Raw genomic sequence first — 27,418 nt, forward strand, 5'->3', positions numbered from 1 at the left:
GGCAGGGCTCAAATTCTGCAATTACAATTAAGCTCCCAGGTAATGAACTACTAGCCCAAGGATCACACTTTGAAAACTGGGCTTTTAGGGACTATTTAGGAACTACATATATTAAGTCTAAGGAAAATCTCTCTGTGCAATCATGATCTTGATTATATCTTGCATTTATATAGCATCCCAGACTTTACCAAAGCATTCTCACATACTTTATCTTTCTTGGCCTGACCCTACCCTGTGAGTTAAGTAAGGTATATATTGGCTTATTTTTACAGATGAGAAAACTGGAGGCACAGAGATGCCAAGTGACTTGTCCAAAAGCACAGAGCTATTTGTCAGCAGAGCCGGGACTAGAACCCAGATCTCCTGACACCTAGTCAGGTGCTCTTTGCACTAAATCATGTTGCTTTCTCTCCTGGCTCTGAGACACAGGGTTTGGCTGGTTCCACAGGGCAGGGGTGGAAGATACACAGAGTATATTTAAGGAGATGGAACAGTAAGAGCTTTATACATCTCAGCAGGAAAGAGCTGACACCGATAAAGACACGGCTTTTGAATGGTTCATCTTTTGCCAACTAAAACCCCATCTCACTTTCACCTCAAAAACACTCACACTCACACGCACACACATACACATATATACACAAACATAGATGTGCCCTATACACACATGCATGTACATCCCCACCCATACACACGTGCACACACATAGACCCACAGACACACACAGCCTCGGCCCACCTGGACTTTGCATTCTGCCTCTCTCTAGGATTCCTAACGATCCACATCTTCTGGATTTTTAGAAAGAAAAATTTTGTCCAAAAATGGAAATAATAAGGTGAACTTTGTGTGAAAACCTCACATGCTTGGCAAATTTAGTGATAACCGTAAGAGAAAAGGCCTGTTTTAATTGATCTCTGTTTGATATCTCCTAGTGTCACTTTCTGAACTGACTTGACTCATGTCTGACACTGTTAAGGAATGAAACTTGCTGTCTAGTATGTGTGGTTAATAGTCCCTGATATATTGTTTAGTATTATCTGGTATGCCTGATAAACAGCCACAAATATTTTACTTACTGTTTGCTTCTCAGGTATATTGTTATCTCTGATTAATGGGTTTTTTTTTTTCCTGTCAATTGTTGAACTCCCATTTTTTCACATATTAAATAGGGGGATAAAAGATACTTCTATGAACATGTGAAAAGCATTCTTTGCAGCTTAGACCATACTATTTAGAAGGTTCTGTATGTAAATCTTTGCCCATCCCAAGTCTTTGAATTGGCATTATTATTTGCTATCTCCTTCCCTTGTTAATGAACTTTTAAAGTTCAACACATATCCAAGATTGAGTTGTCTAAGAAATTTTGCCTAATAGAATTTTGTAACGCTCAGAGTTGAAAATCAGAGCCCCCACAAAAAAAAAAACAAAAAACAAAAACTCTGGGAACCCTGGGGGAATCCCAGCAATTTTAGCTGAGCATAGGAAGGTCCCTCTGCAGAAACCAGTCGGACTTGGATTCCTGGAGTCCAGATCAGCTACAGGTTCCAAGGTTCTTCACAACCCAGTCCCTTCCTGTTCCCGTGGCCTATCACATTTGTTCATATTTCCCTATCTCACTCATCATCTAGGCAGCTTTTAAAACTGAATTCAGACATTCAGTTTATCCAGGAGGCCCTCTCTGACCATCATCATCCCAGGAAGGTTTAAATACCCCTCCCCTGTGTTCCCACAGTTTATTATAATTCTGTGTTTCTGTGTTTCCTCCCTGCAATAAGCCAGTGGTACTGGAGGTCAGAGACTAGGCACCATTCATTTCTGAACCCTCAGCACTTAGGACAGAGCCCAGTGGGAGGCAGGTGCTCCGTGTCTGCTGAAAAATGAATGAATGAAAGGAGTCAGTGATCCTCACTCTGTCCCCACTCACTTGGAAATAGGAATAGGTGTATAGGGCCCTTATTCCTGGAACACCCGCAGCCTCAGCCTAGGCAAAGGATCTCCAGCGCTTGATACAAATGATACTTAATGCAGGTAAAGTTAGTTCTGGACTATATCATTTTCAAGATGTACCAATACAGAGCTGCCCTGTAAACCCTAACCACCATTTCTAAAGTGATGTTGAAGAGGAAGGATGGTGGCAGAGGTCAAAGCTATCCAGCTACTCTCTGCTTAATCAGAAATTGCGTTATTCTAATCACATGCTGAGAAATTAAGTGTTTGCTCAGGAACTACTAGACCTTTCATGGGTAAGTATTTAAACACCTCTTTAAATGTCCCAAGGCTTGCAGACAGCAAGGTTAGACAGCAAAATACTGAACAATGATATGGACGCTAAAGAAGGTACTTGTGAGTCAATGTCTCCTTGACTATTTTGTTGTCCCCATCCCAGTGGAGTCTGCAAAGCAGTGTAACACCCTTTCCCAGGCACAAGGTAAGCAAGCAGAAATGAACTTCGCTTTGCCGCTGACTTTGCAGGGAGTCCACTGTGAGATGGAGCCACCTGCCTCTTCCCTAGCTACGAGCAAGTAGCTACTAGCTAGTGCGTGTCGAGGAGTGGAGCAGGCTGGCACACCGTGTTGGGTTTTAAACGCCTCAACAAGAAGGTGCGCCTAGCGGGCAGAGGAAGAAACGAGCCTGGGACTTGCGTGCAGGTCTTTAAAAGTGAAGTGCAACTGTGAAGTGCCACAGCTTAAGCAGCGAGGCAGAGGACACCTCTAACTCTTGGAGGGGGCGGGAGGGGGACGGTGTAAGCAGGTCTAACAGTCCGTCTTTCCTGCTGGCTCTTTGCCGTCATACATACACATGCATAACACGCCCTCGTGCCCTGGCACTGCAGAACGGGCGCTACCGCTCGCCTCCGGGGGCATCTGAGGGGGCAAACCTCCGATCTGGGCTCTCCCTCGACGGCCTCCGCTCCCCCTCTGGCCAGCCCGCTTTCCCCTCCACGCTAGGGGAGCCCAGGCTGCTCCCTGGAGATCTAGGCCCGGGGCTGCCGGCGCTGTGGGTCTGGGTTCGGTTTTACTTTACCCTCCTTACTTCCAAATAGGTCTGCTTTTCGCTTTGGGACCTCTGTTGGGGGAAGAAGGTCCTGGGCGCGCCGCGGGCTGCGGCCGCCGCTGCGGCGGCGGCGGCCTGGCCGTGCGGCTGCGCGGCGCGCTCCGCCTTGAGCGGCGCGCGGCCGCCGCTGCTGCTGCGCGTGCTGTAGAGGCGCGGGGCCACGCCCTCGGCGGGCGGCGCGCGCGGGAACTCCTTGAGCGAGCGGCTCAGAGGCTTGGCCTTGCCGTGCGCCTGCGCCGCCGCCTCCAGCTTGTAGGCGCCGCTGCTGCCCGCCGGCGACGTGGCGCTCTTGGGCAGCGGCTGCAGCGGGTGCTCGGGCCGCTCGGCCTCCATGGCGAAGCTGACGGGCCGGAGAAAGCAGATGTCCAGGCTGGACTCGGAAGAGGCGGGCGAGCAGTTCTCGAAGAGGGCCGGGGCCTGGAACGGCTCCTCGTCGTAGGGCGCGGGCAGCGCGAAGATCTCGCCGCCGTACTCGAACTCCTCGTAGCCCGCGGGCACGAAGCCGCGGGCGTCGGGCAGGAGCTCGGCCGGGGCGCGCAGGGAGCGCTCCACGTTGCCCAGCGGCTCGGCGGGCGAGGGCTCGAAGTCCATCTCGGGGATGGCCTGCAGGGGCCCGGCCAGCGCCTTCACGTCCTGCTCGGCTGCGCAGAACTGCGCTGGCGCCAGGAGGCTCTCGGGCCTCTCGTGCTTTCTGCCCTCCATCTCCCACTCGCTGGGCTTCCCTGGCTGCATGCTCTCCATCAAGCTTTGCTGTTGTTGGCTTTTCTTCACTGGGGGCATCAAATGTCTGTAAAAAAGGAAACAGTACAAAAAGAGGTGTGCTTACGGTTGGTTAGTTCAGGCCGCTTCCCAAGCAGCGCGAAGCCGGGAGCAACACGGGAACCAGATAGGGCCTAGGCGCAAAACTGCCAGGTCCTCTCCTCTCTGCCCTCCCAGGCGTCTACGTGTGTCACCGACTAAGCTCCGTAGGCGTCTCCAGCCAGGGAGTCCCCACGAGCCCTGGGCCCCCACGCGGGAGGGTGAAAATGCTGTCTATAAAGCGGATGCCTGAAGTATCCGTCTGAGCAAGAAGGCTCTGCGCAAAGATGGCTGGTGAGCCAGGATGGTCATCACTCCACATATGGAAGCTCTTACCTGCCCACCACGTGTCCAGAGCCCCAAGGTGCCTCCTTTCTCTCCTCTCCCTTTTTTACCCTAGCAATATGATACAAAATAATGGAAAGAACTTTTATTCGACTCCTGGACCTACATGCTTAAGAACAATTACATTCCTCGATGAAATCAGTGTGGCACAAACTTGAAAACTGTTGAATCTGGATGATGGTATGTGGGGTTCCCTGTACACTTTTGTGTATATTTGAAGTTTTCATAAGAAAAAAAACCTAGGGGCGCCTGGGTGGCGCAGTCGGTTAAGCGTCCGACTTCAGCCAGGTCACGATCTCGCGGTCCGGGAGTTCGAGCCCCGCGTCAGGCTCTGGGCTGATGGCTCAGAGCCTGGAGCCTGTTTCCGATTCTGTGTCTCCCTCTCTCTCTGCCCCTCCCCCGTTCATGCTCTGTCTCTCTCTGTCTTAAAAATAAATAAAACGTTGGAAAAAAAAATTAAAAAAAAAAAGAAAAAAAACCTAAAAAATTCCTTGTGGCTGTAGAGCATGCTTTTAAAAGTTGTCTCAAACTTTCACCCACAAAAACATGACCGAAATGAAAAGGCTATCACTCTGAATATGCCCAATTTCATGGAAGGATATTTTGTTTAATCATGAATAACAAATAATTTACATAGGATATTAGGGTAGCATACACATCAGATTGGATGTGATTTGCCAGTTCTGGAAGGTAACAGCCAGGCAGATGTGAGTGGAGGACTGCACACTGACCCAGCCTGATTGTTCTACTCGTTTATTAATCCTACCACAAAAATGCATTAAAAATACAAATGTAAATGCTGAGTATCTTTCTCTGGTGATACTCTGGTGAGTATCTTTCTCAGGTGAAAATGAGGTCTCCCACTTTCAAAGGTGAAAAGAAATGATAAATGAAATGCTGACCTAACCTGAATTGTCTTTTAACTTGGAAAATTGTTGAGTTTTTTATTGGCTGTTTTCCCAACACAGAGTGCAATGGCAGCCATCTTTTCGGGCTAGATATAATCTCTAGGGATTTCATTTTGGGGCTCTATTTGTTTCACTTCAAAGATCATTCTCATAAAAGCTGAAGTGGGGGGCACCTGGGTGGCTAGGTCAGTTATGCATCCGACTCTTGATTTCAGCTCAGGTCATGATCTCATGGTTCATGAGTTTAAGCCCCGAGTTGGGCTCTGCACTCATAGCACAGAGCCTGCTTGGGTTTCTCTCTGTCCCTCTCTCTATGCCCCTGCCCCACATGCTCCTGTGTGTTCCCTCTCTCTCTCTCTCTCTCTCTCTCTCTCTCTCTCTCTCAGTGAGCCCAACACAGGGCTTAAACTCACGAACCTTGAGATCATGACCTGAGTCGAAGTCCAGTGCTCAACCGACTGAGCCACCCCAGTGCCCCTGGAATTTTGAGTTTTGGTTCCCCTTATCTTTCCAGAAATCCTGGTTTCAAAAGTAGCCAAGCTGACTTTATCCTTATCCTTTAGAGGTTAAGAGTTCCAGATACATAAATGGCCTATTCCTTAATGTAAAAATCATCAAGAAGTTTGCTCAATAAGAATCCAGCTTAGTGGGGGCACCTGGGTGGCTCAGTCGGTTAAGAGTCCAACTCTTGGTTTCAGCTCAGGTCATGATCTCACGGTGTGTGAGTTCGAGCCCCGCGTCGGGCTCCGTGCTGACAGCACAGAGCCTGCTTGGGATTCTCTCTCTCTCTCCCTCTCTCTGCCCCCCCCCACTCACTTTCTCTGTCTCTCTCTTTCTCAAAAATAAATAAAACTTAAAAAAAAAAAAAGAATCCAGCTTAGTGTGCTAGAGGATTGTATGCAGAGACTTTAAAAAGCTGTCAAATACATCCACTGCACAGAAAAACTTTAAGAGAAGCTGTCACAAGTGGAGAAAAGAGCTTATGAAGTCCTTTTATGAAGAAGCTTCAAGGGGAATCAGGAGGACTAAACTACACTCTCTGTGCATCACCTCAGGCCTATTTCTCTTTTCAGAGCCTGGAGTTCCACTCCCCCCTGACTGGGATTCTGTCCCTCTACTATACCTTTTGGAGAACGTAAGTAGGTTCCCACCCTTCTGAGGAGCTATAAGATGCCTTCCTGTCTTCTTGCGGCACTCTCTTCCACCCAATCACTGTCCAAACCCAAAGAGACTTATGTTGTAGATGGAGGGTGGTTATGTGTGGTAAATTGTTAGGAGTAGCCGTCAGCCTCTAGGCCTGCCCCTTGACATTAGCCTTCCTCTGGGATCCAAGTTTTGCGTCAGCTGCTTGCCTGCCCACATAGGCCTGATGGGGCAAGAGAGAGGAGAGTCCTGTAGATCATACTCCTGGTTCAGGCTGTCCTGCTACCCCACACAGACCACTTGGCACCCAGGGCCTTGCCATTAGCATTTCCACAGCAACAGGTGCTTACGTGACAGCAGGGCCAGAGCTGGGAGCAGAAGGGTAGGGTTGCAGCATCTCTTCTGAGTGGATACCGCTGTCGCGGACAGCCTCAGGGCCTGCAGTGGGGGAAGCATCTTGTCCAGTGTTTGCACACTGGGAAGCCAGGCCTTTGTACAGCTTCGCCATGGATGACCTATGAGAATAGAAGTAATCATTTTCAGGGTGTACATTGGGAAATTGGCTCTGAACACACAGATTAGGACAAGAAAGATAAGGAGACAACATTTCTTAGATGAAGCTCATCTGTGAAGTTCTCTCTCTCTCTCTCTGGCCCTCCACAAACAAGGTTGTTTACATAACAGTGTAAGCTAGATGCTGGGCAAGAATAAGGATGCTGATTAATTGCCTGAATTAAGTTTGTGGGAAAGGGGTGGTATAGGAAGATATCCCCCAGACCAGCATCTTTTTCCGGTCTCAAACACCCACAGAAATTATTCTGTTTTCCTCATTGATTGGAATGAGGTTGAAGGAAATCCAGGTCATTAGAAAGTTCTGCTATAGATTGCTTCTGTTCCCTCTGAAGCCCAGATTCTCCCCAGTCAGCCCTTTTTGTTTCTTTTTAGCATTAATTTGTTCAACTACCACCCCTCCCTTATTTGTTTTGTTTTTATCCATAGCACTTATCACTATCTAACTTACTTATTAACTTGCTGTCCAGCCCTAGAAAGTGAGTTCCATGTGGCAAAGATTTTTGCTTGTTTTGTTCATTGCAGTATATTCAGTGCATAGAGCAATGCCTGATGCATAGTAAGTGCTCAATAAATATTTGTTGAATTAATGAAAGAACCCACATTCTGGCCTTTAAACTGCATTTTTTTAGTCTGGCAAGCTTAGGGAAACAATTTCAATGGTTAGTAACATGAGACAAGGGGGTCTGCATAAGTATTAGAGTAAAACTGTTTATTTTTCTGAGGTAATTTCCCCCAGGTAATAGGTACCTCCCTCCCTATAGCCAGCCTGGCCATCTCATTCCCCACCTCTTCTGTGTTCTTTTCTACCTCCTGTCACTGCATTTCAGCCACTTTCAATACAGTGCGGTTACTTGTGACAGGTACCCACATTGTCTGTATTCTTGTTCTTAGAAACCTTTGATAAACCCTCTAAGCAGCACCATCAGAACCTTACTTCTTGAGCTTTTTCCGTTTCTGAATAAGCAAATCCTCATTGCATTGAAACAGCAGGGTGTAATGCGAGATAAATACTCGAAGGCGCTGAACACACACCAGAAGTAGGTAATAGTCAGGGTGTTCCTGCTCTGTGAACTTCAGGACGTTCTGGATGGAGGAAAAAAGGAAGCAGCATTGCATAATTAGAATGAAACATTTTGTCTCTTGTACCCTTTGCCTCCATTTGTTGTGAGCGTTTGGTAGCCATTTAATCAAAACAACAATACATATGGCCAATCTAATTGGCTGAAAGGTTAATCTTAATCTAATTAATCTGAAAGGTTAAACTTGACGTTCTCTTTGTCCATCCCACCAAGGGAGACTAATAGTCATCACTGTTCCTGTTTTGGCTGGATGTAAACATAGGCTAATTCCATCTGAAAAATTTGAAGGATCTATTCATTAGATTTTTGAGGTAATGGAGCCATTCTAACAATTACTGTCTATAAGCAATGCCTTATAACCCAAATAAGTCAGACTAATGGTGAGAATGTCAGACATCAAGGGGAGGATGTTTATGATCAAACCTGGTCTGGTGGTCCCTACTATATTGCCTACTGTGTGGTAGTGGAACATGCATGTTAGTTGGATCTGGAAAGCTAATGTGTATTTAGTGTTCCTATTGCCAAGTACTAATCCCTTTACATATTCGTTTTCTCATTTAATGTTTACCACAGATAGATTAGATAGGTGCAATCATTATCTCTGTTTAACAAATAAGGAAATCAAGGCACACTGAAGTTAGGTAATCTTCATTAGGCCACACATCTAACAAGTAGCAGAGCCAGAATTTGAACTCGTCAGACAGTAGAATCGGGGCTCTCATTTATCATACTGCTTGCAAGACCTGGGTTTGAGCCCTAGATTTTTTCACCTATAACATGTGTTAACTTGAGCAAGTTACTTAACTTCTTTGGCTCTCTATTTCCTTATCTAAGCAATGGTAATAATACCTCTTTCATGGGATTATTGAAAACATTAAATAAGATAATTTAATTTATTGTGAGAAGATCTTAAAATCTAAAGCCACATATACTTGAAAGTCTTCTTAATAGTGATACTGGGCTACTTCTACCTGAGATAAATCCCAAGCATTTCTAATATGCTTTCAACTGAATTACTTAGGAAAATCAGTCAGCAATTAAACCAGAATAGGTGGATGTTAGAAATAAGAGGGACTGGTAGGGATGCTGGTGAGCCTTTCTCTCAACTCTACTTCCTCCAGGGTGCTGCAAGCCCTGTGGAAAAATGATGTGCAGAAGTCACCTCATCAATTTCTTCATGCTTTGTCTGTGACATAAGACATAAGCAATATATGGCAGGCTCTTGGACTCAAGCCAAAAGAAAGTAGTCAAAGAGCAGTTAAGTGAACAGGTTACATAGATACTTCTTAGATGCCAGGGATGGGTTAAGAGTTTAGGGGTACATTTAGATGGCTGTAGAACAAGATGGGAGGGACTCAATAGGTACTTAGAGTCTACCAGGAGCTTCTATGGAAAGATCCTGGATCAGCAGAGGTGGTGGTTGCTGGTAAATGACGATAGAACTTCAAAGGCAGACATCATGAACAAAAATTTTTAGACATTGAGATTGTGGTTCGTACTACAAGGTAGGAATGGGATAATCATAGCAATCTAAATCATTTAATTACTCTTTAGAAATACCAATGATTCTTCCTTGACCCTTTACAGTGTTTCTCATTTAGAAGCCAAAAATAGTAGTTTAGCTTGAAAGTCATCTTGGTGGCTTCCCAGCCACGCCTACCTGCAGATGTATCAGGTATTCAGGGATGCGCTGGACTATGTGAAAAAACAGTGTGTAGATGTCAGATTTAATCTCTTCGTCGCCCTGAATGAAAGAAAGGTAGAGTCACTCTTCGGTGTCCCTCTGGCTCTGGCTGCAGAACCCCAAAGTCAGTCCTACCAGAGTAGGCAGAGTTTTTTATTCCCAGAGCATTTTCTTTCTCTAAAGTGTCATTGTCCTTCATTGGATAGGCCACTTGTTCAGAGACATGCTCAAGGAGACAATTCTTCTGTAGCAGGGAGCATATCATATCATTCTTTCGAATCCACCCAACTTTCCAAACAACCCCCTCCTTCCCCACTACTCTTGTTAGCACAGTGCTGGACACAAGTGGGCACTCAATAAATTATAACCGAGTTGAATAAATTCATTCAGGTTCTCTTGTAAGTACTAATTACAGTGGCTTAGTAATAGGCCCTAAGGGTGGACTGGAGCCTCATGAGGGTGGAGACAGAGTATAACTAGAAACTGGTCAGCCGGGCTGGCAGAGCAAACATGTTGGACTCTCCCCATGTCCCTTTCTTTCCGTCCCTTTCCCTTCCCTCTCCTCCCCTCCCCTTTCCTTTCCTCAAATAGTTGATGGGTGCTAACATGTGGTAGGCGTTATACTTATAGGGTTGAGAGTAGTTGGGAGGGGGGGTGGAAGTAGAATGTTAATAAGAAAGAGACCCTCACCTCTTGTGAAACTTGATTAACTCTTAACTTTAGGCTTCTGATAGAGTTTCTTCCTATTGACCTAAAATAACTAGAATTGTTAGATATTTATATGTGCTTCTTGAGCACCTACTATAGCATTGCAGTAGCAATACTTAAAGCTACATGATTAGAACCACTTTATGATCTTATAAACTGACACAAGATGATTTCAGTTTAATATTCAGATTCAAATTGTACCTGAAAAAAAGAAACCCTCATACAGCATGCAAGCTGTGGCCTGAGGATCTCTGCTTAGAACACCTGTTTGCTTTGTGTAAACTTCCAGTGCAATAGAACAGAGAGTCAGCGAGGCAGGGCGTGGACCAAAGCACTGGCACTCATCCTCGAGTGGGCTCCTTTAACTCCAGGTAGGGTGTCAGGGACTCTGTTGGAGCCATTCCTCAGCCTGGAAGACAAGCTGAGTGCATGTGTTGTGTTCCCCTAGGTGGATGAGCAACTTCCTACAGATATACCTGTAACCAAAGGGCAGTACACACACAGAGTCACCTTACCTCCTTCAGAACAACAACATGAACCAAAGAGATGCATTCAGGTAGGTCCCTCAGGTAGGCAACATAATAATCCAAGAAATTATTCTTAAAAACAAACACAAAAATGCATGGTAAGACTCTGGACACAGGAATGATAGCAGCTAATATTTTTACAGTCGTGTGTTTCAAAAAGGAGTACTTTGCAGAGATTATTTTGATCATTTAATGTGTTTGTTAATATGTTTTGGAGGGTTTTTTAATTCATTTCTTTAAACTTTTTGGTTTTAAGGTAAATATCCCTATGAACTTGAGAACCAAAATTCAATAATCCTGCTTTCATGAAAGTGAAAAACCAATGCAGCAGAGAGGGGTCATGTAAGTTGAAAATTTTTTTGTGTGTGTTTATTTATTTATTTTGAGAGAGATAAAGGGCAGAGAGAGAGGGAGAATCCTAAGCAGACTCCACACTGTCAGCACAGAGCCCAACGCAGAACTCAATCCCATAGAACTGCAAGACTGAGACCTGAGCTGAAATCAAGAGTCGGACACTTAACCAACTGAGCCACCGAGGCACCTCGAAAAAGTATTTTTAAATTGTTAAATGATTAAAATGCATATTTTGTTTTTAAGTTACTTTTAATTTCAGTCATCTGCATCCAGTGAGGAACGTTGTCCAACGCACCTTCCGGTGTCTAGACCAGTGATTCTCAATTTTTGCCACTAATTGTATATTCCCACCATTTGTTTATTCTTCTATGCAGTATGCCTTCAAGAAAACAATTTTCAGCTTCCAAAGTTATATTCCCACAGATATAACAACTCTCAGCCCAAGAAAGCATACTGAATACAAACAAGTAAAAGTGGTATTAGAGGGATTGCATTATATCCATACAAGTAAATAGTTTGTAAACTATACAAGTAAATAATTTGTGAACTTTGTCTTATTACCTACAGTTGAGAATCACCAATATACAGAATTTGATTGCAGGCTAACTATGGCTTGCAGACCAATTTTAATTAGCCCACACAATATATTTTTTTAATGTTAATTTATTTTTGAGAGAGACAGAGAATGTGAGTGGGTTAGGGACAGAGAGAGAGGGAGACACAGAATCCGAAGCAGGCTCCAGACTCTGAGCTGTCAGCACAGAGCCCGATGCGGGGCTCGAACTCACAAGCTGTGAGATCATGACCCGAGCCAAAGTCGGACGCTCAACCGACTGAGCCACCTAGGCGCCCCTCACAATATTTTTTACATAAGAAATTTCATACAAAATTCTGGATTTCCAGCGTCTCTTAAAATATCAGATCTGAGGGGCGCCTGGGTGGCTCAGTCGGTTAAGCGGCTGACTTCACCTCAGGTCATGGTCTCGCGGTCCGTGAGTTCGAGCCCCGCGTCGGGCTCTGGGCTGATGGCTCGGAGCCTGGAGCCTGCTTCCGATTCTGTGTCTCCCTCTCTCTCTGCCCCTCCCCTGTTCATGCTCTGTCTCGCTCTGTCTCAAAAATAAATAAAAAACGTTAAAAAAAAAAATCAGATCTGGAAACTCTAGTCCCTTCTTCCTGGATAGTAATTGGATAATATTTCTTGTAGAAAAGCATATGTGGTCCACTTAAGCTCACCTCCCAGCAGTCCATACTGTATTACACTCCGCTTATTTCCACTGATTTATATCACTACCTGGCCCCGTAGGCATTTGAGTTTGCAACCTCTGGCCTGGGTCATACTTTCTTTGTAGAACATTACAGAGATTTCAAAACTTAGCACTCTTCTCCAAAAAGTGAAAATAAAAAACATTCAAGACAAACCACTGCCTATCACATTTTTAAATACCGCTAAGGAGTGAAATTAGGTGAGAAATACAAGCACATATACAAACCCCCCTATACTAATTTTGGATGGATGGATATGTATAGATAGGTAGATAGATAGATAGATAGATAGATTGATAGATAGACAGACAAATACACACACACACTTACGTGCATACTCAATGGGCCGTTCTACATAGTACAGTGGAAAGCGATGGGCTAGAGGTTAGGAGACTTGGGTAACAGATCCATGACTGCCTAGCTAGCCGGGTGATTTCAGCAAAGTCTTTTAATGTCTCTGAACTTTATTTCGTTATCTGTAGAGTGAGGAGGTTAGACTAGATCTCAGCGGGTTTCCTATCTCTGAAAAATCACTGGTTTGAGGTTCTCCATTCAGAGAAGCAGACAAGAGAGACACAGGTGCATGTAATTCAAGTTTATGCAGGTTTTTTTTTTTTTTTACAACTTACCTCATCATTTGTTAATTTAAGGAATAAATCTCCAAGAACTCCTTGGCGTGGCCACTTCAGGACCCTTTCCTGCAGAGCATGGAGCAAATCGAGGTGCTGCTGGACAAGGTACCGTAAAGAACCAGGGAAGAGGCTTGAAACAGAATAGAGATAGGATCACACAAACCAGGTGTAGAGAAGAAAAGAGCCTATAAGAACGTATGCAGGAGGTCCCATTTTCCCAGTCATTCAAAATATTCTGAGCTCTGCATTCAGGATTTTTTTTTTTAAAGTTTGCCATTGTAGACCTGACAGAAAATATCCTCAGGATGTAAAAAGACCCATTAGCAATGGTTCCTACACAAATCTATATTGTACTAATAAGGAGCATATCACTTGAATGGCTTTTTTTTTTAAGCTTATTTTTTTTTAGTAATCTGTACACCCAATAAGGGGCTCAAACTCACAACCCTGAGATCAAGAGTCACACGCTCTCCCAACAAAGCCATTCCGGCACCCCTTGAATGGCCTTTTTAAAGCCAAACTGTTACTCTCTCATTTATGTGACAGTGGAAATTCTCAGGGAAATCTTTTCCAAAATTTTAAAGTTATTTCCACTTGATGTGCAAAATAGTCTATTCTAATTAGTGTTGTAGACAACAGCACTGAGGTGGCACTTGGTCATTCTTAGCTACTGGGTAAGAGACTGATTTAGGGAAGAAGGAAAACTTGTTTAAAGCTGGTAACTAAACGCTCAGGGGACAGGCATATGAAAGTGTTCATTTCCCTTCCCTTCATTATCCAAGAGGAAAACTGAGCAAGGACAGAGACTTGCCTGGGAAGGCTATAGACCAGGCCTGGCCTGTTACTCCCAGGAGTTTCACAGAGCCCCTTCCTACTCTCACAGCCTTCTCCCCCATCCCTTAGTGTGCCTCTTTTTTTGTCTGTTTGTTTTTGTTTTTTGGTTGTTTCGTTGTTTTTTCAGAGGATATGAAGGGAGGAGAAGTGTCAGAGAAGGACACAGTGGAGAGGTGAGAGAGAAAGAATCATGGGAGGAAGAAGGGGGTGGATGGAGAAGAGTGGGACAATCAGAGGCCTATGGGAACAAGGATGCAAGCTGCAAGGAAATGGAGTCTTGCTGGGCTACAGCAGGGATCTGAGCCCTAACTTGGTGACTTATGGGAACTGAAAGTAAGTTCCCTTGTGTTTTGAAGACCACACGTTTAACAAAGATGAAAGTGCTGGCCTGCTTGTCACCGAGAGCTGAACTTACGTGGATATTTCTCCAGGGTCCAACGAGAGTAAGTTAGTGGACAGTTGGTGTGCTTTGTCCACCCTGAACAAGCAGACCTTTGTTGAGAACAGTAGAAAGACCATCAGTTTGATAAGAGGTCTTTCAACCCATCTCCAAGGAAAGCAAAGACTCCCCTGGAGCTATAGCTCAGAGAAGACACACAGATTGGAGAGGGTACCCAGCCCCCTGTGAAAAGATACAAGGCCTCCTTCATTGCTGCCTTTTCCCCCTCCACCTCCTGTGCCACTGGTCTCCGCATATGCAAAGCCAGCTGGTCTGCGCTTCCTGAGCTCTTATGGCTGGCATAGTGGGCTTAGGAGATCTAAGTGATCCCTGTCTGGATCAGAGGGAATTTGGAGGAGTGGCTAGGAGACAGTCTGACTGGGAGGAAACCATAACATTGCTGGAGGAAAGCACAACTGATTGAACTGAACAAGTGAAACACTGTGCCAGCAAAAGGTCTAGATGTGAAAGATTTCTCCCCACCCAAGGCTACCATGGCTTCCGGTGATATTCCTGATGTGACACTGAAAGCTGTTAGGGCCCCACACCATGGTAAGATCGGACTTGGAGATAGGTTGTCCTTTTAGGTTTTGTAATATCTCTTAGATTACCCCTTTCCTTTTTTTCTCTCTTTACTGCTCTCCTGGCCTTGCCTGGCCTCACCTGAGCTCACCTTCTTTCTCTTTCTTTTGAGACAGCTGCCTTCTGCTACATGGTGATCAGTGTACTTGCAGAGTTGGAGAGCTGGTAACTTGGTTGGAGTCCAAGTACCTCCTGGACTGTCCACTGGGGTAACAGAGATTTCAGGGTGAGGGATGAGGGTCAGAAAAGGCTAATGCCCCCATCAAGTATTATGGAAACACATAAGTTACAGGAAGAGCAATGACTTGTGGTGGGTTCTTCACCAAATATTGGGGAAAAAATGTTCTATTTAATAAGGATATTATTTGAAATTGGAGACGAGTGTGGAGAAAGTGAGCCAGGAGATGGAGAACAGAGAGAGAAAGAAGGCAAGCAGTATAGACACACACACACATAACCTATTTCACTGTTTTGCCTAGAGCCAGACCTGATTCTCAGAAGCAACTTTTTCATGAAGATGAAAGTATTAAATGCTCAATTTCTTATCTGTTCCTTACCAGGAGTGAAATTACGGCAACGTGAATTTGTTTATTGTTTTTTAAAACCTTCAAAGTTATTTCAACTCCCACACTACAGTACTTAAAAACAAGGGAAATAAACTAAAAGCAATGAAAGAAAACCCAGTTATAGTTTCAAATTAATAACTTAGCTCTTGCCAGTTCAATTTTAGGCCAAAATAACTCCTGAGTTTCAGCAGCAGGATGTGACCCAATCTGACCCGCGTGGATAATGAAACATTCGCCACCTGGTGGTGATCTGTAGCACACTGAGTTCTTGGTGGATGTGGCGCTGGAGTTTAGCTTATAAGACTAACTGGCAGCCAAGTCAAGCTGACTTTGCCCCTCCCTACAAGTATTCAGACAGACAGGACTATTTGATCCTGAGCTTATAATTCTATCTATAGAGTGAATCAGACCAGAAAAATCCAAGAACTCCAACTTCTGTGATCCTCCAGCAAATGAACAACAGCCCACATGTTCCACTCAGACCTCCACTGGTAGCTTGTGCCACTGCAGTTTCCAGCCCAGAAGCAGGGCTGGCTTGAAACAGGCTGAGGAGGCTCTTGAAGGCTTTTTTCCCCCCCTAGGGAAATCCTAAAGTTGTATCTTAAAGGTTTGAGAAGATGTGGCAACCTCAGTTTTGAGTGTCAGGTTATAGTTACGGTGGGTTTTATTTTCACCCCCAGGTTACTTTTCAGCAGGAGCAGAAAGTGCTGAAGCCTTGCAATGTGTGATGGGAGAGATAGGAAATGTTATTAACTTATTTTCATCTTTACATGGGGGAAAATGTCAGTAGAGAAAAGGAATAATCCCATTCTGCTATGTTTTCATTCAGCTGGTCTATTTAAAGCACACACGGAGGCTTCAGAAAAGCTTAGAAAAAAGAAGAAATGTAGTCACTGAAGGAGGATAATGGAAATCTAACCCTAGGGTGGAAAAATGGCAACACTGCAAAGCTCAGAACTAGAATCTTTATATTAGTAAGACTGAGAGTATCAACTTAAAGCTTTTCTCATCTTGATCTACGAAAAGAAAAAAGAGGGTCGGCTTAGTAAATAACTAACATGCATAGCATCGTCGTGGATATCAGGAATAACTTATCTTACTTTCATGGAATTTTGTATAATAGTTTTAATTTTTTTTTAATCTCAGGATTTGGGGGAGATTAGTCCTTCCTCAGCAATGGATCATAGGAGAACATCTTAGACAAGCAGGAAGTGACGGCAAGTCGAAGAGAGCTTCCAAGAGCCAAGCACATTTCTAGCATCCCTACCTGACAAATCAGTTGAGATCTGAAGTAAGAACCTGTGGGCTGTTAGAAGGGAAACGTAAGTTGTGAGATGGGAAGAAACAGAAAGTCTGCTTCTGGCTGAGAAACTTGATATAGTGCTTGTCAGTCAGGTGACGTCTTTGAAACTACAAGGTCCTTAGAGAAGTGGCATGATGTGGAAAGATCACAGGGACAGGGGCACACAAGCCTGGGTTTGAATTCGGGCACTAATTGGCCATGTGGCTTTAAACCCCTCTGGACCTGAGTCTCTTCATCTGTAAGACAGGGTTCACAGGGTTCTTGTGAAGGTTTCATGAAGTTATAACTGAAATGCCTAATTACTGTGATACAAAATGAACAATTCTCTCTCCTTACCCCATCCCCAAATTTTCAGGGACAAGGAAGAGAAGCTGCTGGCTTAGTATCTCAGATGTGGAAGCAAAACCACACCCAGAGGTAGACTTGCCTTTACATTTGATTCATATGTAAGATTGGAGTCTAGCAGGGGAATTAAGGGGCCAGAAGGGGAAGGAACGACCAGCAGGAATCTAGGTGGCCACTGAGAGAAGGTGAAGCCTGGTCCAGGGCCTCCAGTGGTCAGAGCTTTCACCATGTCACATCACCCTTTCTGTCCCTTATTTTCTATGCTTTGTTTACCTCAGTTTTGCAGTAAAATAATTCTTGAAAATAGTCAAGTCACTTTCGAGTTTGTCAGGGAGTATCCCCTCATCTCAGCCATTTAGCTAGGGGAAGCTTTGTGCTCTGGTGACTAGGTACCTTGTTGGTAGCCACAAAGCCAAGTAAAACGAGGGGATGGAAAAGAGCAGGAAAATTTGACAATTAGGGGCTTCCCTAGATAGATTCACAATATGAAGCATCAGTGTCTATTACCTGATAGTGTATTTAAACCGGTAATGCTACGTTTATCTATAATAGGCCATAATCTAGACTTTCCAAGCTTTTGGATTGACCTTTTCCTCAACTAATCTGGATTATTCCATCTTCATCACATTAGTCCTTTCCACCAAACCAGAGTTTCCTCCTTCCTACTTTTCTCAATGGAGAAGAGGCGGAGAAAATAGAAAGATTATGGACAGATACCCATCAAAAGAGTGTTGTAATCTTGGGGCCAGCACGCTCCAGACCCTCTGGAAGCACTGCCCCACAACACACACACCATACACACACACACCACATACACACACCACTTGTGCACCATTCGGTACTATGGGACCACCTGAACAAATGAGAAAGATCCAAGTCCCAGGGTTAACCAGCCCCATGCCATTTATCTGATGGCCACTTAGTGCTTCAGACCTCCCTGCGTCCATTCCCTTACACCCCCCGGGAGACCTGTGGTCCCACGAGAACATGCAGATGTCAACAGAGAGCAACATCTCCCTCACTGTAGCATTTATTTTCCCTTTAGGTTCTTTACAGACATGCCAGGGATACTGAAGGCCCCAGAGACTATACTCAGTTTCTTATCTAAATTTGTGACTTGCCAGGGGTTACCTGCTATCACTGCCTACGCTCTTTTCAAAGACTATTCCTGGAATTCCTCACAGGTCCCAGAATTCCCCAAATGGAAACAATAAACAACTTACCTTAAATCTTAAGCAATCTGAAAAAGGAAAGGCAATGAATACATGGGTACCTTCTCTCTTTGGAATTCCTCTTTCCATCTGACCCTTGGAACGTTGCCTTGATCTTCAGGATCAGAGAGATGTTGATGACGTATTTTCTTTCCGATTCAAGCAGTTCTAGAGCCACGGTCTGTCTTTTAGCTTTAAAAATAAATCAAAGAGGGAATTTTTGTCAACCACTCCTTCCCAAAACTCTGTTAAATTATAGAAAGCAATAAAAAGACACTAAACCCAATAAAAAGAGACATCGGCAAATTTTTGGAAGATGGAAAACAGAATGGAAGCATGGTAATTAATTCAGCAGAGTGAGGGCACAAAACCTTGGTGTTCTCATCCGCAGATGGAAAATCTGCTAAGAAGCAGAAAGGCTCAAAAAGTGGAGGCACCAGGCACCACAGAAAGTGCAATTTAGGAGCAATGCTGAAAACAGGAGACATGGTCTACATAAAGTGCAATTGAACTTCCAGGCCCCTCCCCCCATGCCACATGGCTTCCTCATTTATGCCCCATGCGAAAATGGGAAAAACTAAACTAGAGGGGCCCTTATCTCTGGGGTCTGGACTAAAAACATCAGAGAGGAGAAGGAAGAGTTGAGATGCCAAAAGGAAAACAAGGGAACTCAGAAGGCTTGTGTCCTTCTGGAGGAACAGGGAGACCTCCCCCCCCAGCCCCTTCCTCTGGAGGTCTTCCCACAATGCCAGTTCCCATTCCTGCCACTCTTCAGGCAGGAGACTGGAGGATCTACCACTGAAGAAATGGAACTCTCCGAGGAATAAAGACCTACAGACACTGACATAAGGAAGTCACCTATCAAAAAGTTAATTTGCCACCCGATTAGCCTACAGTGAAGCCCATTTCCTGATAAGCTTGGCCAATATAGAATTTTGCAGTTTCTTTTTATTTAGGGCTGTATGTATATGAAGAAAAAGGTATTTACCCATTAGGAATAAATAGAGACAATGCAGGAGATGGAATGTATAGCATGGTGACTATGGTTAATAATATCATATTGCATAGTTGAAAGGTGCTAAAAGAGTAGGTAGACATGAAGTTCTGGCAAGAAAAAAAAAATTGTAGCTATGTATAGTGACAATGTTAACCAGACTTACTGTAGTGATCATTTCACTGTATATACAAATATCAAATCATTATGCTGCACATCTAAAATTAATATAATGTTGCATGTCAATTATATATACCTTAATAAAAGAGACAATGGAGAAACAAAACTTTTTAAAAATCCTACAGTTAATACCTCAAAGAGGTACGAGAAAAACATTCTAATCATTTAATAGTTACATGATGCTAGAGGCGCCTGGGTGGCTCAGTCAGTTAGGTGGCTGACTTTAGCTCAGGTCATGATCTCAAGGTCTGTGAGTTCAAGTTGCACATCGGGTTCTGTGCTGACATCTCAGAGCCTGGAGCCTGCTTCAGATCTGTGTCTTCCTCTCTCTCTGGCCCTTCCCTGCTTGTGCTCTGTCTCTCTCTCTCTCAAAAAAAAATAAACATTAGGGGAAAAAAAATTTTGATAGTTACATGATGCTGGTTTTTTTGTTTGTTTGTTTTTTGTTTTTGTTTTGTTTTAAGAAAAGAGAACACTCCAGAAGAAGGAGGAGGAGAAAAAGAAATTTTTTGGCATTTTTTCAAAGATGAAGAGTGGAAAGTAAAGTCAGGGAGGTTTCCTGCCTTCTTCCCTACTCCCCCACCCCCAAAACAAGAAAGACATGTTGAAGAAAAATAGACTAGAAAAAGATGGTAGTGGAGAAAATCAATCCATGAGACCCAACATCAAATTAGTAGAAGTTTCAGAGAAAAGAAAGAAAATGGATAAGAGCATATTATCAAATGAATAATAGAAAAAAAAAATACCAGGACACTCATTTCTAGAGGAAAGAGGCCATTGTGCTCAGCGTAATTAATGAAAAAGACTCTCGCACTGCTGTGACACTTCAGCACACCAGAGGTAAAGAGAAGATCCTAAAAGTTACCAGAGAGAAAAATCCAGTAACATACAAAGGACTGGGGATCAGAGTGGTACTGGGCTTTCCAACAGTAACATGAGGAATTAGAGGACAATGGAACAATGGCTTCAAAATGATGAGGGAAAAAGATTTTATATTCACCTAAATTATCAACAAAGTATGTGGAAGCTACTGGACAATAGGTTCCATCAAACGAGAAGTAAACCGAGAAACCAAGAAGGACACACAAGATAAAAACAAACAGGAATCTAGCATAGAACTATGAAGGGAATTCCTAGGAAGAGTGGGAAGTCCCGGGAAGGCAGCAGTGCAACAGGCCAGCACGGAGCAGGAGGACAGAGGTCTCTTGGACACATGCTTCTGGGGAAAAGAAGAAAAATGTAAATGAAAGATTTTCCATTACACTGCTAAGAAAAATTAAAGAAGACCTATGTAAAGGGAGACATATACCACGTTCTTTGATCGGAAGACTCAATACTATCAAGATGTAAATTCTCTGCTAATTGGAATAAAAAGAACATAGAGTCTAGAATTAGACCCACCCAAATGTGATCACTTGACGTTCTCTATGCAATTCAATATGGAAAGGAAGATATTTTCAATAAAAGGTGCTGAAGCAACTGAATAATCACATGAGGAAAAAAAAGAATCTGGACTCCCTCACACCATACATCAAAATTTATTCAAGATTAATAGATTGGGGCGCCTGGCTGGCTCAGTTAGTAGAGCATGCAACTCTTGATCTCAAGGTCATGAGTTTGAGCCCCATGTTGGGTGTAGAATTTACTTAACAACAACAACAAAAGATAAGTAATAGATCTAAATGTGAAAGCTAAAACTATAAAGATTTTAGAAGAAAACAAACTAGAATATCTTCACAACTTTGGGATAGGTGAAGATCTCTTGGAAGGACACATAAGTCATGATCTATTTAAAAAGTTTAAAATTGGGGTGCTGGGGTGGCTCAGGCAGGTAAGCATCAACTTCAGCTCAGGTCATGATCTCACGGCCCGGGGGTTGGAGCCCCAGGTTGGGCTCTATGCTGACAGCATATGGAGCCTGCTTTGGATTCTGTGTCTCCCTCTCTCTGCCCCTCCCCCGCTTGTTCCCTCTCTGTCTCTGTCTCTGTCTCTCTCTCTCTCTCTCTTTCAAAAATAAATAAACATTAAAAAAAATTTAAGTTTAAAATTGATAAACCTTATCAAAGTTAAGAGCATCCATTCATCAAAAGAATATTAAGAAAGTGAAAAAGCAAGCCACATACCAGAATTAAATATTCTCTGCACATACATCTAAGAACTCATATCCAAAATATATTAAGAAATCCTAGTAATTGATAATAAGAAGAGGCACTTCATAAAAGAAGATGTACAAATAACCAATTAGCATGCAAAAAGATTTTCAACATCATAAGTCATCAGGAAAGTGCAAATTAAAACTACAATATGATACCAGTTACACCCCCATGAGAATGGCTAAAATTTCAAAGACTGACCATACTAAATATTGGGAAGGATGTCAAGCAACCAGAACTCTCAGGCATTAGTGGTAGGAGTATAAAATGTCCCAACCTCTTTGGAAAACTTTTGATGTTTTCTTTCAAAGTTAAGCATAATCCTATCCCAGAATCTAGAGATTTCACTTCTAGGTATACATCCAAGAGAAATGAGGGCATACATCCAAAAAAGACTTAGATGAGAATATTCATACCAGTTTTATTTATAATGGTCCTACACCGGTAACAGTCCAAATGTCCATCAACAGGAAAATAGGCAAATTGTGGTAAATATATTCCATGTGATTGAACTACTGAATGAAAGACACATAGTGTATTGAGAGAAAGGAGTCTGACTCAAAACAGTATACATTGTATTATTCCCTCCATATGAAGTTCCAGAACAGACAAAACTAATTTATGGTGACTGAAGTCAGAAGAGTGGTTCTTCAGGTGCATGAGAGAGCTCTCTGAGGTAACAGAAATATTATATATCTTGATCCAGAGAGTGATCACAAGGGGATATACATACATACATAAAAAGTCAATAAGCTTAAACTTAGGTTTTGTGACTTTTGCTTTATGTAAATCCACCCTCAGTAAAGTACTGATAAAAAAAAAATAGCAGCATAAACTGGTTTCAAAACACAGAAGCAAGTACCAGAAGAAACTGTGAAAACAATTTAAAGGGGTTGCTGCTTTCTTCATAATAAACCTTTCGGTACTCTTTATTTTTTCATGTGTTTGATAATAAAAATTAATTTTTGAAAATTACCTTCCACAAAATAGCCAGAGGGAAATGCCATTATGTGCCATATAATAGGTGTTCAGTAGCAACTAGTGATAGAAAGGAGAGGAAGGAAGGAAACGAGGGAGGGAGGGAAGACAGACCTTGATGCAGTATCTGGTATTTTGGTGGCAGACTTCCGATCCAAGATGCACATATGGAAGATTTTGCATCACTGACAAAAGAGTTCACAAAGTTCTGCCCTCTTCTCCACCACCTTTATGCCTTTTTTCTCCCAAAGCACTGCATTTCTAGATGTCATCGATCCCCAGAATCAAGGTGGTGGTCCCAAGCCTGCCATGTGACCTCGGGTGAGTCCCTTCCCCTCTACAGGCTTTAGTGTTGATCTGAAAAGAAAACTGGAGACCAGGTGGTCTCATATCTCCACTGAATCTAAATTGCAAGAATTGTAGCCTGTAGGCTTCCCATTCTTCAAACTTTCGGCCTGCATTCATTCCACTCTAGGGCTTACCAGCTAAAGAGGTTTCGCATAAAACATTTTCCAGAGAACTGTGCCTGGGCTGGCCAGCGTCCTTGAGTTTATCTGGGTGGTCTTTCGTGACATATTCCTCTCCCCATTCTTTACCATCCTTGGGCTGCCTCCACACACCAGATGAGAGATGGCCCTTGGGCTGGATATCAGCCGAAAGGCAAGGCTTAAGGTTTTCTTCCGCTTCAGGAGTTGTTGGGTTCATTCCTGAAAAATAGCACCCGCCATCAATATCTGAGTTAAAAAAAAAAAATTGTTGTTAACGGTTAAATAGTATGCCCCTGTTTGGGTATACCTACCTCCTCCACTTGAGGATTAAATACATCAACTAAGGATTAAAGTTTCCACAGTTACAAAGGATCACCTCTGTCTGTTTCTGGCCTATACATCCTTATTCTTTGTATGTAGTTTCTACTAACTAAGGCACTTTAAAAAATAAATTTATAGGGGTGCCTGGGTGGCTCAGTCAGTTAAGCGCTGACTTTGGCTCAGCTCATGATGTCACAGTTCGTGGGTTTGAGCCCTGCATCAGGCTCTGTGCTGAGAGTTCAGAGCCTGAAGCCTGCTTCGGATTTTGTTTCCCTTGCTCTCTGCCCCTCCCCCACTCAGGCTCTGCTCTCTCTCAGATAGAGAGAATATATAAACATTAAAAAAATTAAAACATTTATATAATAATATATTAATTTGTAATAGTATACGTTGACTCCCTGTATCTCCTTCCTTTTAGGTGAGCACACCAGAGAAAAAAATACAGAAGAAAGATGCCAAACACAATGTTTTTTTGTGGAATTTGTCTTCCTTGGTCCTGATAATGGTAAAGTGCAAAAAGGAAGGAGGAATGGAGGGAGGGAAGATGAAATAATTTATAAAATACTGGTGAATTGTCTATTAAGTAAATAACTTTTAAATTAAATAAACTATAAAATGTGTCCACAGAAAACTTAGGTCATGCTATGTACATCTGTAGGTTTCCCCTGAATGTTATTTCATTGATAATTGAAATGAGCCAGAAAGAACCAAGGATTCTGGCTTTGTCTTAAACATCCCGACCCGTTCTCGCTCCTTGGGTTTAACTGAGTCACTGACCTACTCCACCATTCATCTTAGATTCTTAGTAACCATAGTGCTTTCTCTTTGCCTGAGTTCTTTCATGCCTGCTTTGGGACTGAGGGAGTAGAAACAGGAAAGGTAAAAGCAGGGAAAGGGTATACTTGCTAGAAGAGAAGAGAACTAAAAACAGAGCCACTTACCAGGACCCATCATCCCCTTCACATTACTGTCTCCTACATGCATGGATCGGGACTCTTGAGCTGCAGAGGAAGGAAAGCTTTCAATCAGTACTCATTCCACTAACATGGGCTGGCACCTTCTATGAGCCAGACATTGGGGACAGACTCAAAGTCTACTGAGAGAGACAGAGCAGTAAAAAAAATAATAATAAAATCTCAATATAGTGGCAAGCACTATTTTCCCATCTGTAAAAAGATATATGAAGTGGCATTTACCTCATAGACTACCGTAAGAATTAAATCAGTTATTATGTGTAACCTATACACAGTAAGAGCTAAATTATTATTTAACTATGATGGAGAGGATGGTGATGATGGGAAGAGCGGGAACAACGCTGCTCATATGTAAGTCAGACCCTGTCACTCCTCTGCTTAGCCCTCCAATGGCTTCCCATAAGCCAGAGGCTGTATAATGACCATTAGGCTCTAAAATATCTGCTCCCTTCCCTGCCTGGTGTTTCCTTCTTTTTTTAAAACCCCATCTCCCCTTGTCTCCCTTGTTCACTCTGCCCTAGCCCCACTGCCCCTGTTCTTCCTTGAAATCTTGGCTGTGTTCCCACCAGGACCTGTTCCCTTTCTTCCCTGTGGTATGCAGGAGCTCACTTCCTCACTTCCTTCAGATCTTTACCGGGCACCCTCTCTAAAATTACACCTGTGTTTATTTCCCCCCTTATCACTGACAAACTACATATTTTATGTATCTTGTTCATTGTCTGCTTCCTTCAGAACAAAGGCTCCAGGAGGGTAGGAGTGTTTGTTGTTTTGTTCACTACTATCTCCCACCATCTAAGTCAGTGTCTGGGATGATGGATGGATAGGAGGAAAGACGAATGGGTAGTGGAAGAGTCAACACCTTGACTTCAATCTCCTAAGAGAGTCATAGCAGCAGCTATGAATCAACTATGTTATATAAGCTACCTCTGTTATAACAGTGGGGGAAGGAGGAGTTACCATCACGCAGCTAAATGAACTCCATCGAGCACTTCGAGCACTTCGCAAGTTATCATTTTAAACCTTTTGTCTTGTAAACATGTTCAACTTCCCCACACTTGGCATTGATCTGCCCTCTACTTTCCAAGGCTGTCCTGTATTCTTTCCTAATAAGATCATCCTTTTACATCATGTTCTTCATGACATGGAGCAAAGAAAATAGAACCCCTTGTGACGAACCCCCTCATTCCCCAGATGGATCAGGGAGTTTTGCCAAGCTGCACCTACTGGTCTCAAAAGTAACTACTCAAAGACGTAAAAAAACAAGAACAAAAACAAAACAGAACAAAAAAAACAGAAATAAAAGCAAATCCATACTTAGAAGTTATACTGAGTAAAATCCATCTGATTTAGGGGCGCCTGGGTGGCTCAGTTGGTTAAGCCCTGGACTTCGACTCAGGTCATAATCTCATGGTTTGTGGGTTCGAGCCCTGCATTGGGCTCTGTGCAGACAGCTGAGAGCCTGGAGCCTGCTTCAGAATCTGTGTCTCCCTCTCTGTCCCTCCCCTCCTCACGCTTTGTCTCTCTCTGTCTCTCAAAAAAAAAAAATAAATAAATGTTTAAAAAATTTTTTAAAAAGCCATCTGATTTAGATTGATTAATGAAAGAAAGAGCGCTTGTGAGTGAGGGGCAGAGAGAGAGGGATGGAGAGAGAATCCCATGAGGTGCAGAGAGAGGGGGAGAGCGTGCAGAGCCCAGAGCAGGGCTTGTGCTCATTCAATGCGGAGCTCAAACCCCTAAACCTTGAGATCATGACCTGAGGCTAAGTTGGTTGCTTAACTGACTGAGCCACCCAGGCATCCCCTGATTTAGATTTTTAAATTTAATTATGCAGAACATATTTACTGTCTATGAATATATTGTTCCTTCAGCCATAAGGGTAGGAACCACCAGCACTGCCACTGAGGAGCTTACAATTGGTTCAGAAGCCCTTGAGACTCTTGGAGATTTTCTAGATGTGACAAAAAAAACAAAAACAAAAACGAGAGATCAAGAGAGAGAGAGAGACAGAGAGAGAGACAGATGGGACAATTCCTCTAAACAATGTTAATGTCTGCATTCACTCTCCTGTGTAGAAGTGCTTTGCTGGACATTGCTGAGCATACAGAAGTGTAGCAAACGTGGAACTGGACATGGTTACAGATAGATGGAACTGGATGGAAAGCCAGTTTCTTTAGGACTGCCCAGGAACAGTTTTCTAGCATCTGTTCTATCATCCCTCAGATCAGAGATGTGCTAGTGACTGTCAGCCAACGGACAGCACCAGCTCTGGCTATCCAGCGCCCCCCAAAAAGAAAATCTTTCAGTATATGTGCTGCCGAAGCGAGCACAAAAGAAAATCTTTCAAATTGGGCAGATCTCCTGGTCTCTTAGGATGCTCTGGATTCTTCTAAATTCCAGTTATTGGAGGAAAAATTTTGAGCAATACATCATTTTCCTGTAATAAGGATGGAGGACAGGGGCACTGGGTGGCTCAGTCGGTTGAATATCCAACTCTTGGCTTCGACTCAGGCTCATGATCTCACGGCTCATGGGTTCAAGCCCTGTGTTGGACTCTGCACTGACAGTGCGGAGCCTGCTTGAGATTCTATCTCCCTCTCTCTGCCCCTCACCACCCCCCCAAAATAAATACATAAGCATTAAATAAGATAAGGATGGAAGACATAAACCCATGCTCACTATTACTTAAGCTCTATGAATCCAGGGGAAAGGTTGGCTTTTTCAATATGATTTGCAAAATGTACCTTTTTCATAGGCCTGAGAAGGCAAAAGGTTTGTAAAGTCTTCACTTGGAAGAACAGGTTCAGGGATATTGATTGAACGGAAAGGACTTCCTTGTGCTTGAGCAGGCCCCGCCTGTGAGCCATGTTCTTCTTTTTGAGTTTTCCTGGGGAAGGGAAACAAAGGGTGTTAATACCTGAGGGGTTCAGAAGAGAATCAGTTCAGAATAATCCAAGAAAAATTCCAAATTATTAGGTTGAACCA

The 27,418-nt window shown here is 43.4% G+C and overlaps 1 protein-coding gene across 2 annotated transcripts in view; it reads right to left on the reverse strand.

Annotated features, from left to right (window-relative positions):
• Positions 1-27,418, reverse strand: part of ARHGEF33 (Rho guanine nucleotide exchange factor 33) — a 47,407-nt gene that overhangs the window by 9,232 nt on the left and 10,757 nt on the right. For both annotated transcript variants that reach the window (XM_047069474.1, XM_047069475.1), the window contains exons 5-14: positions 27,178-27,320; positions 24,404-24,463; positions 23,136-23,360; positions 18,411-18,540; positions 13,066-13,198; positions 10,808-10,891; positions 9,561-9,644; positions 7,756-7,904; positions 6,599-6,763; positions 3,025-3,841 (exon numbers count right to left, since the gene is read on the reverse strand). In XM_047069474.1, coding sequence (XP_046925430.1) covers positions 3,025-3,841; positions 6,599-6,763; positions 7,756-7,904; positions 9,561-9,644; positions 10,808-10,891; positions 13,066-13,198; positions 18,411-18,540; positions 23,136-23,360; positions 24,404-24,463; positions 27,178-27,320 — 1,990 coding nt within the window. The remainder of the gene's footprint in view (positions 1-3,024; positions 3,842-6,598; positions 6,764-7,755; positions 7,905-9,560; positions 9,645-10,807; positions 10,892-13,065; positions 13,199-18,410; positions 18,541-23,135; positions 23,361-24,403; positions 24,464-27,177; positions 27,321-27,418) is intronic.

Source organism: Lynx rufus, unplaced genomic scaffold (genome assembly GCF_022079265.1).
Source record: "Lynx rufus isolate CCGP_SWC_20201006 ecotype Redwood Valley unplaced genomic scaffold, mLynRuf1.p SCAF_8, whole genome shotgun sequence".
Taxonomy (NCBI): Eukaryota; Metazoa; Chordata; class Mammalia; order Carnivora; family Felidae; genus Lynx; species Lynx rufus.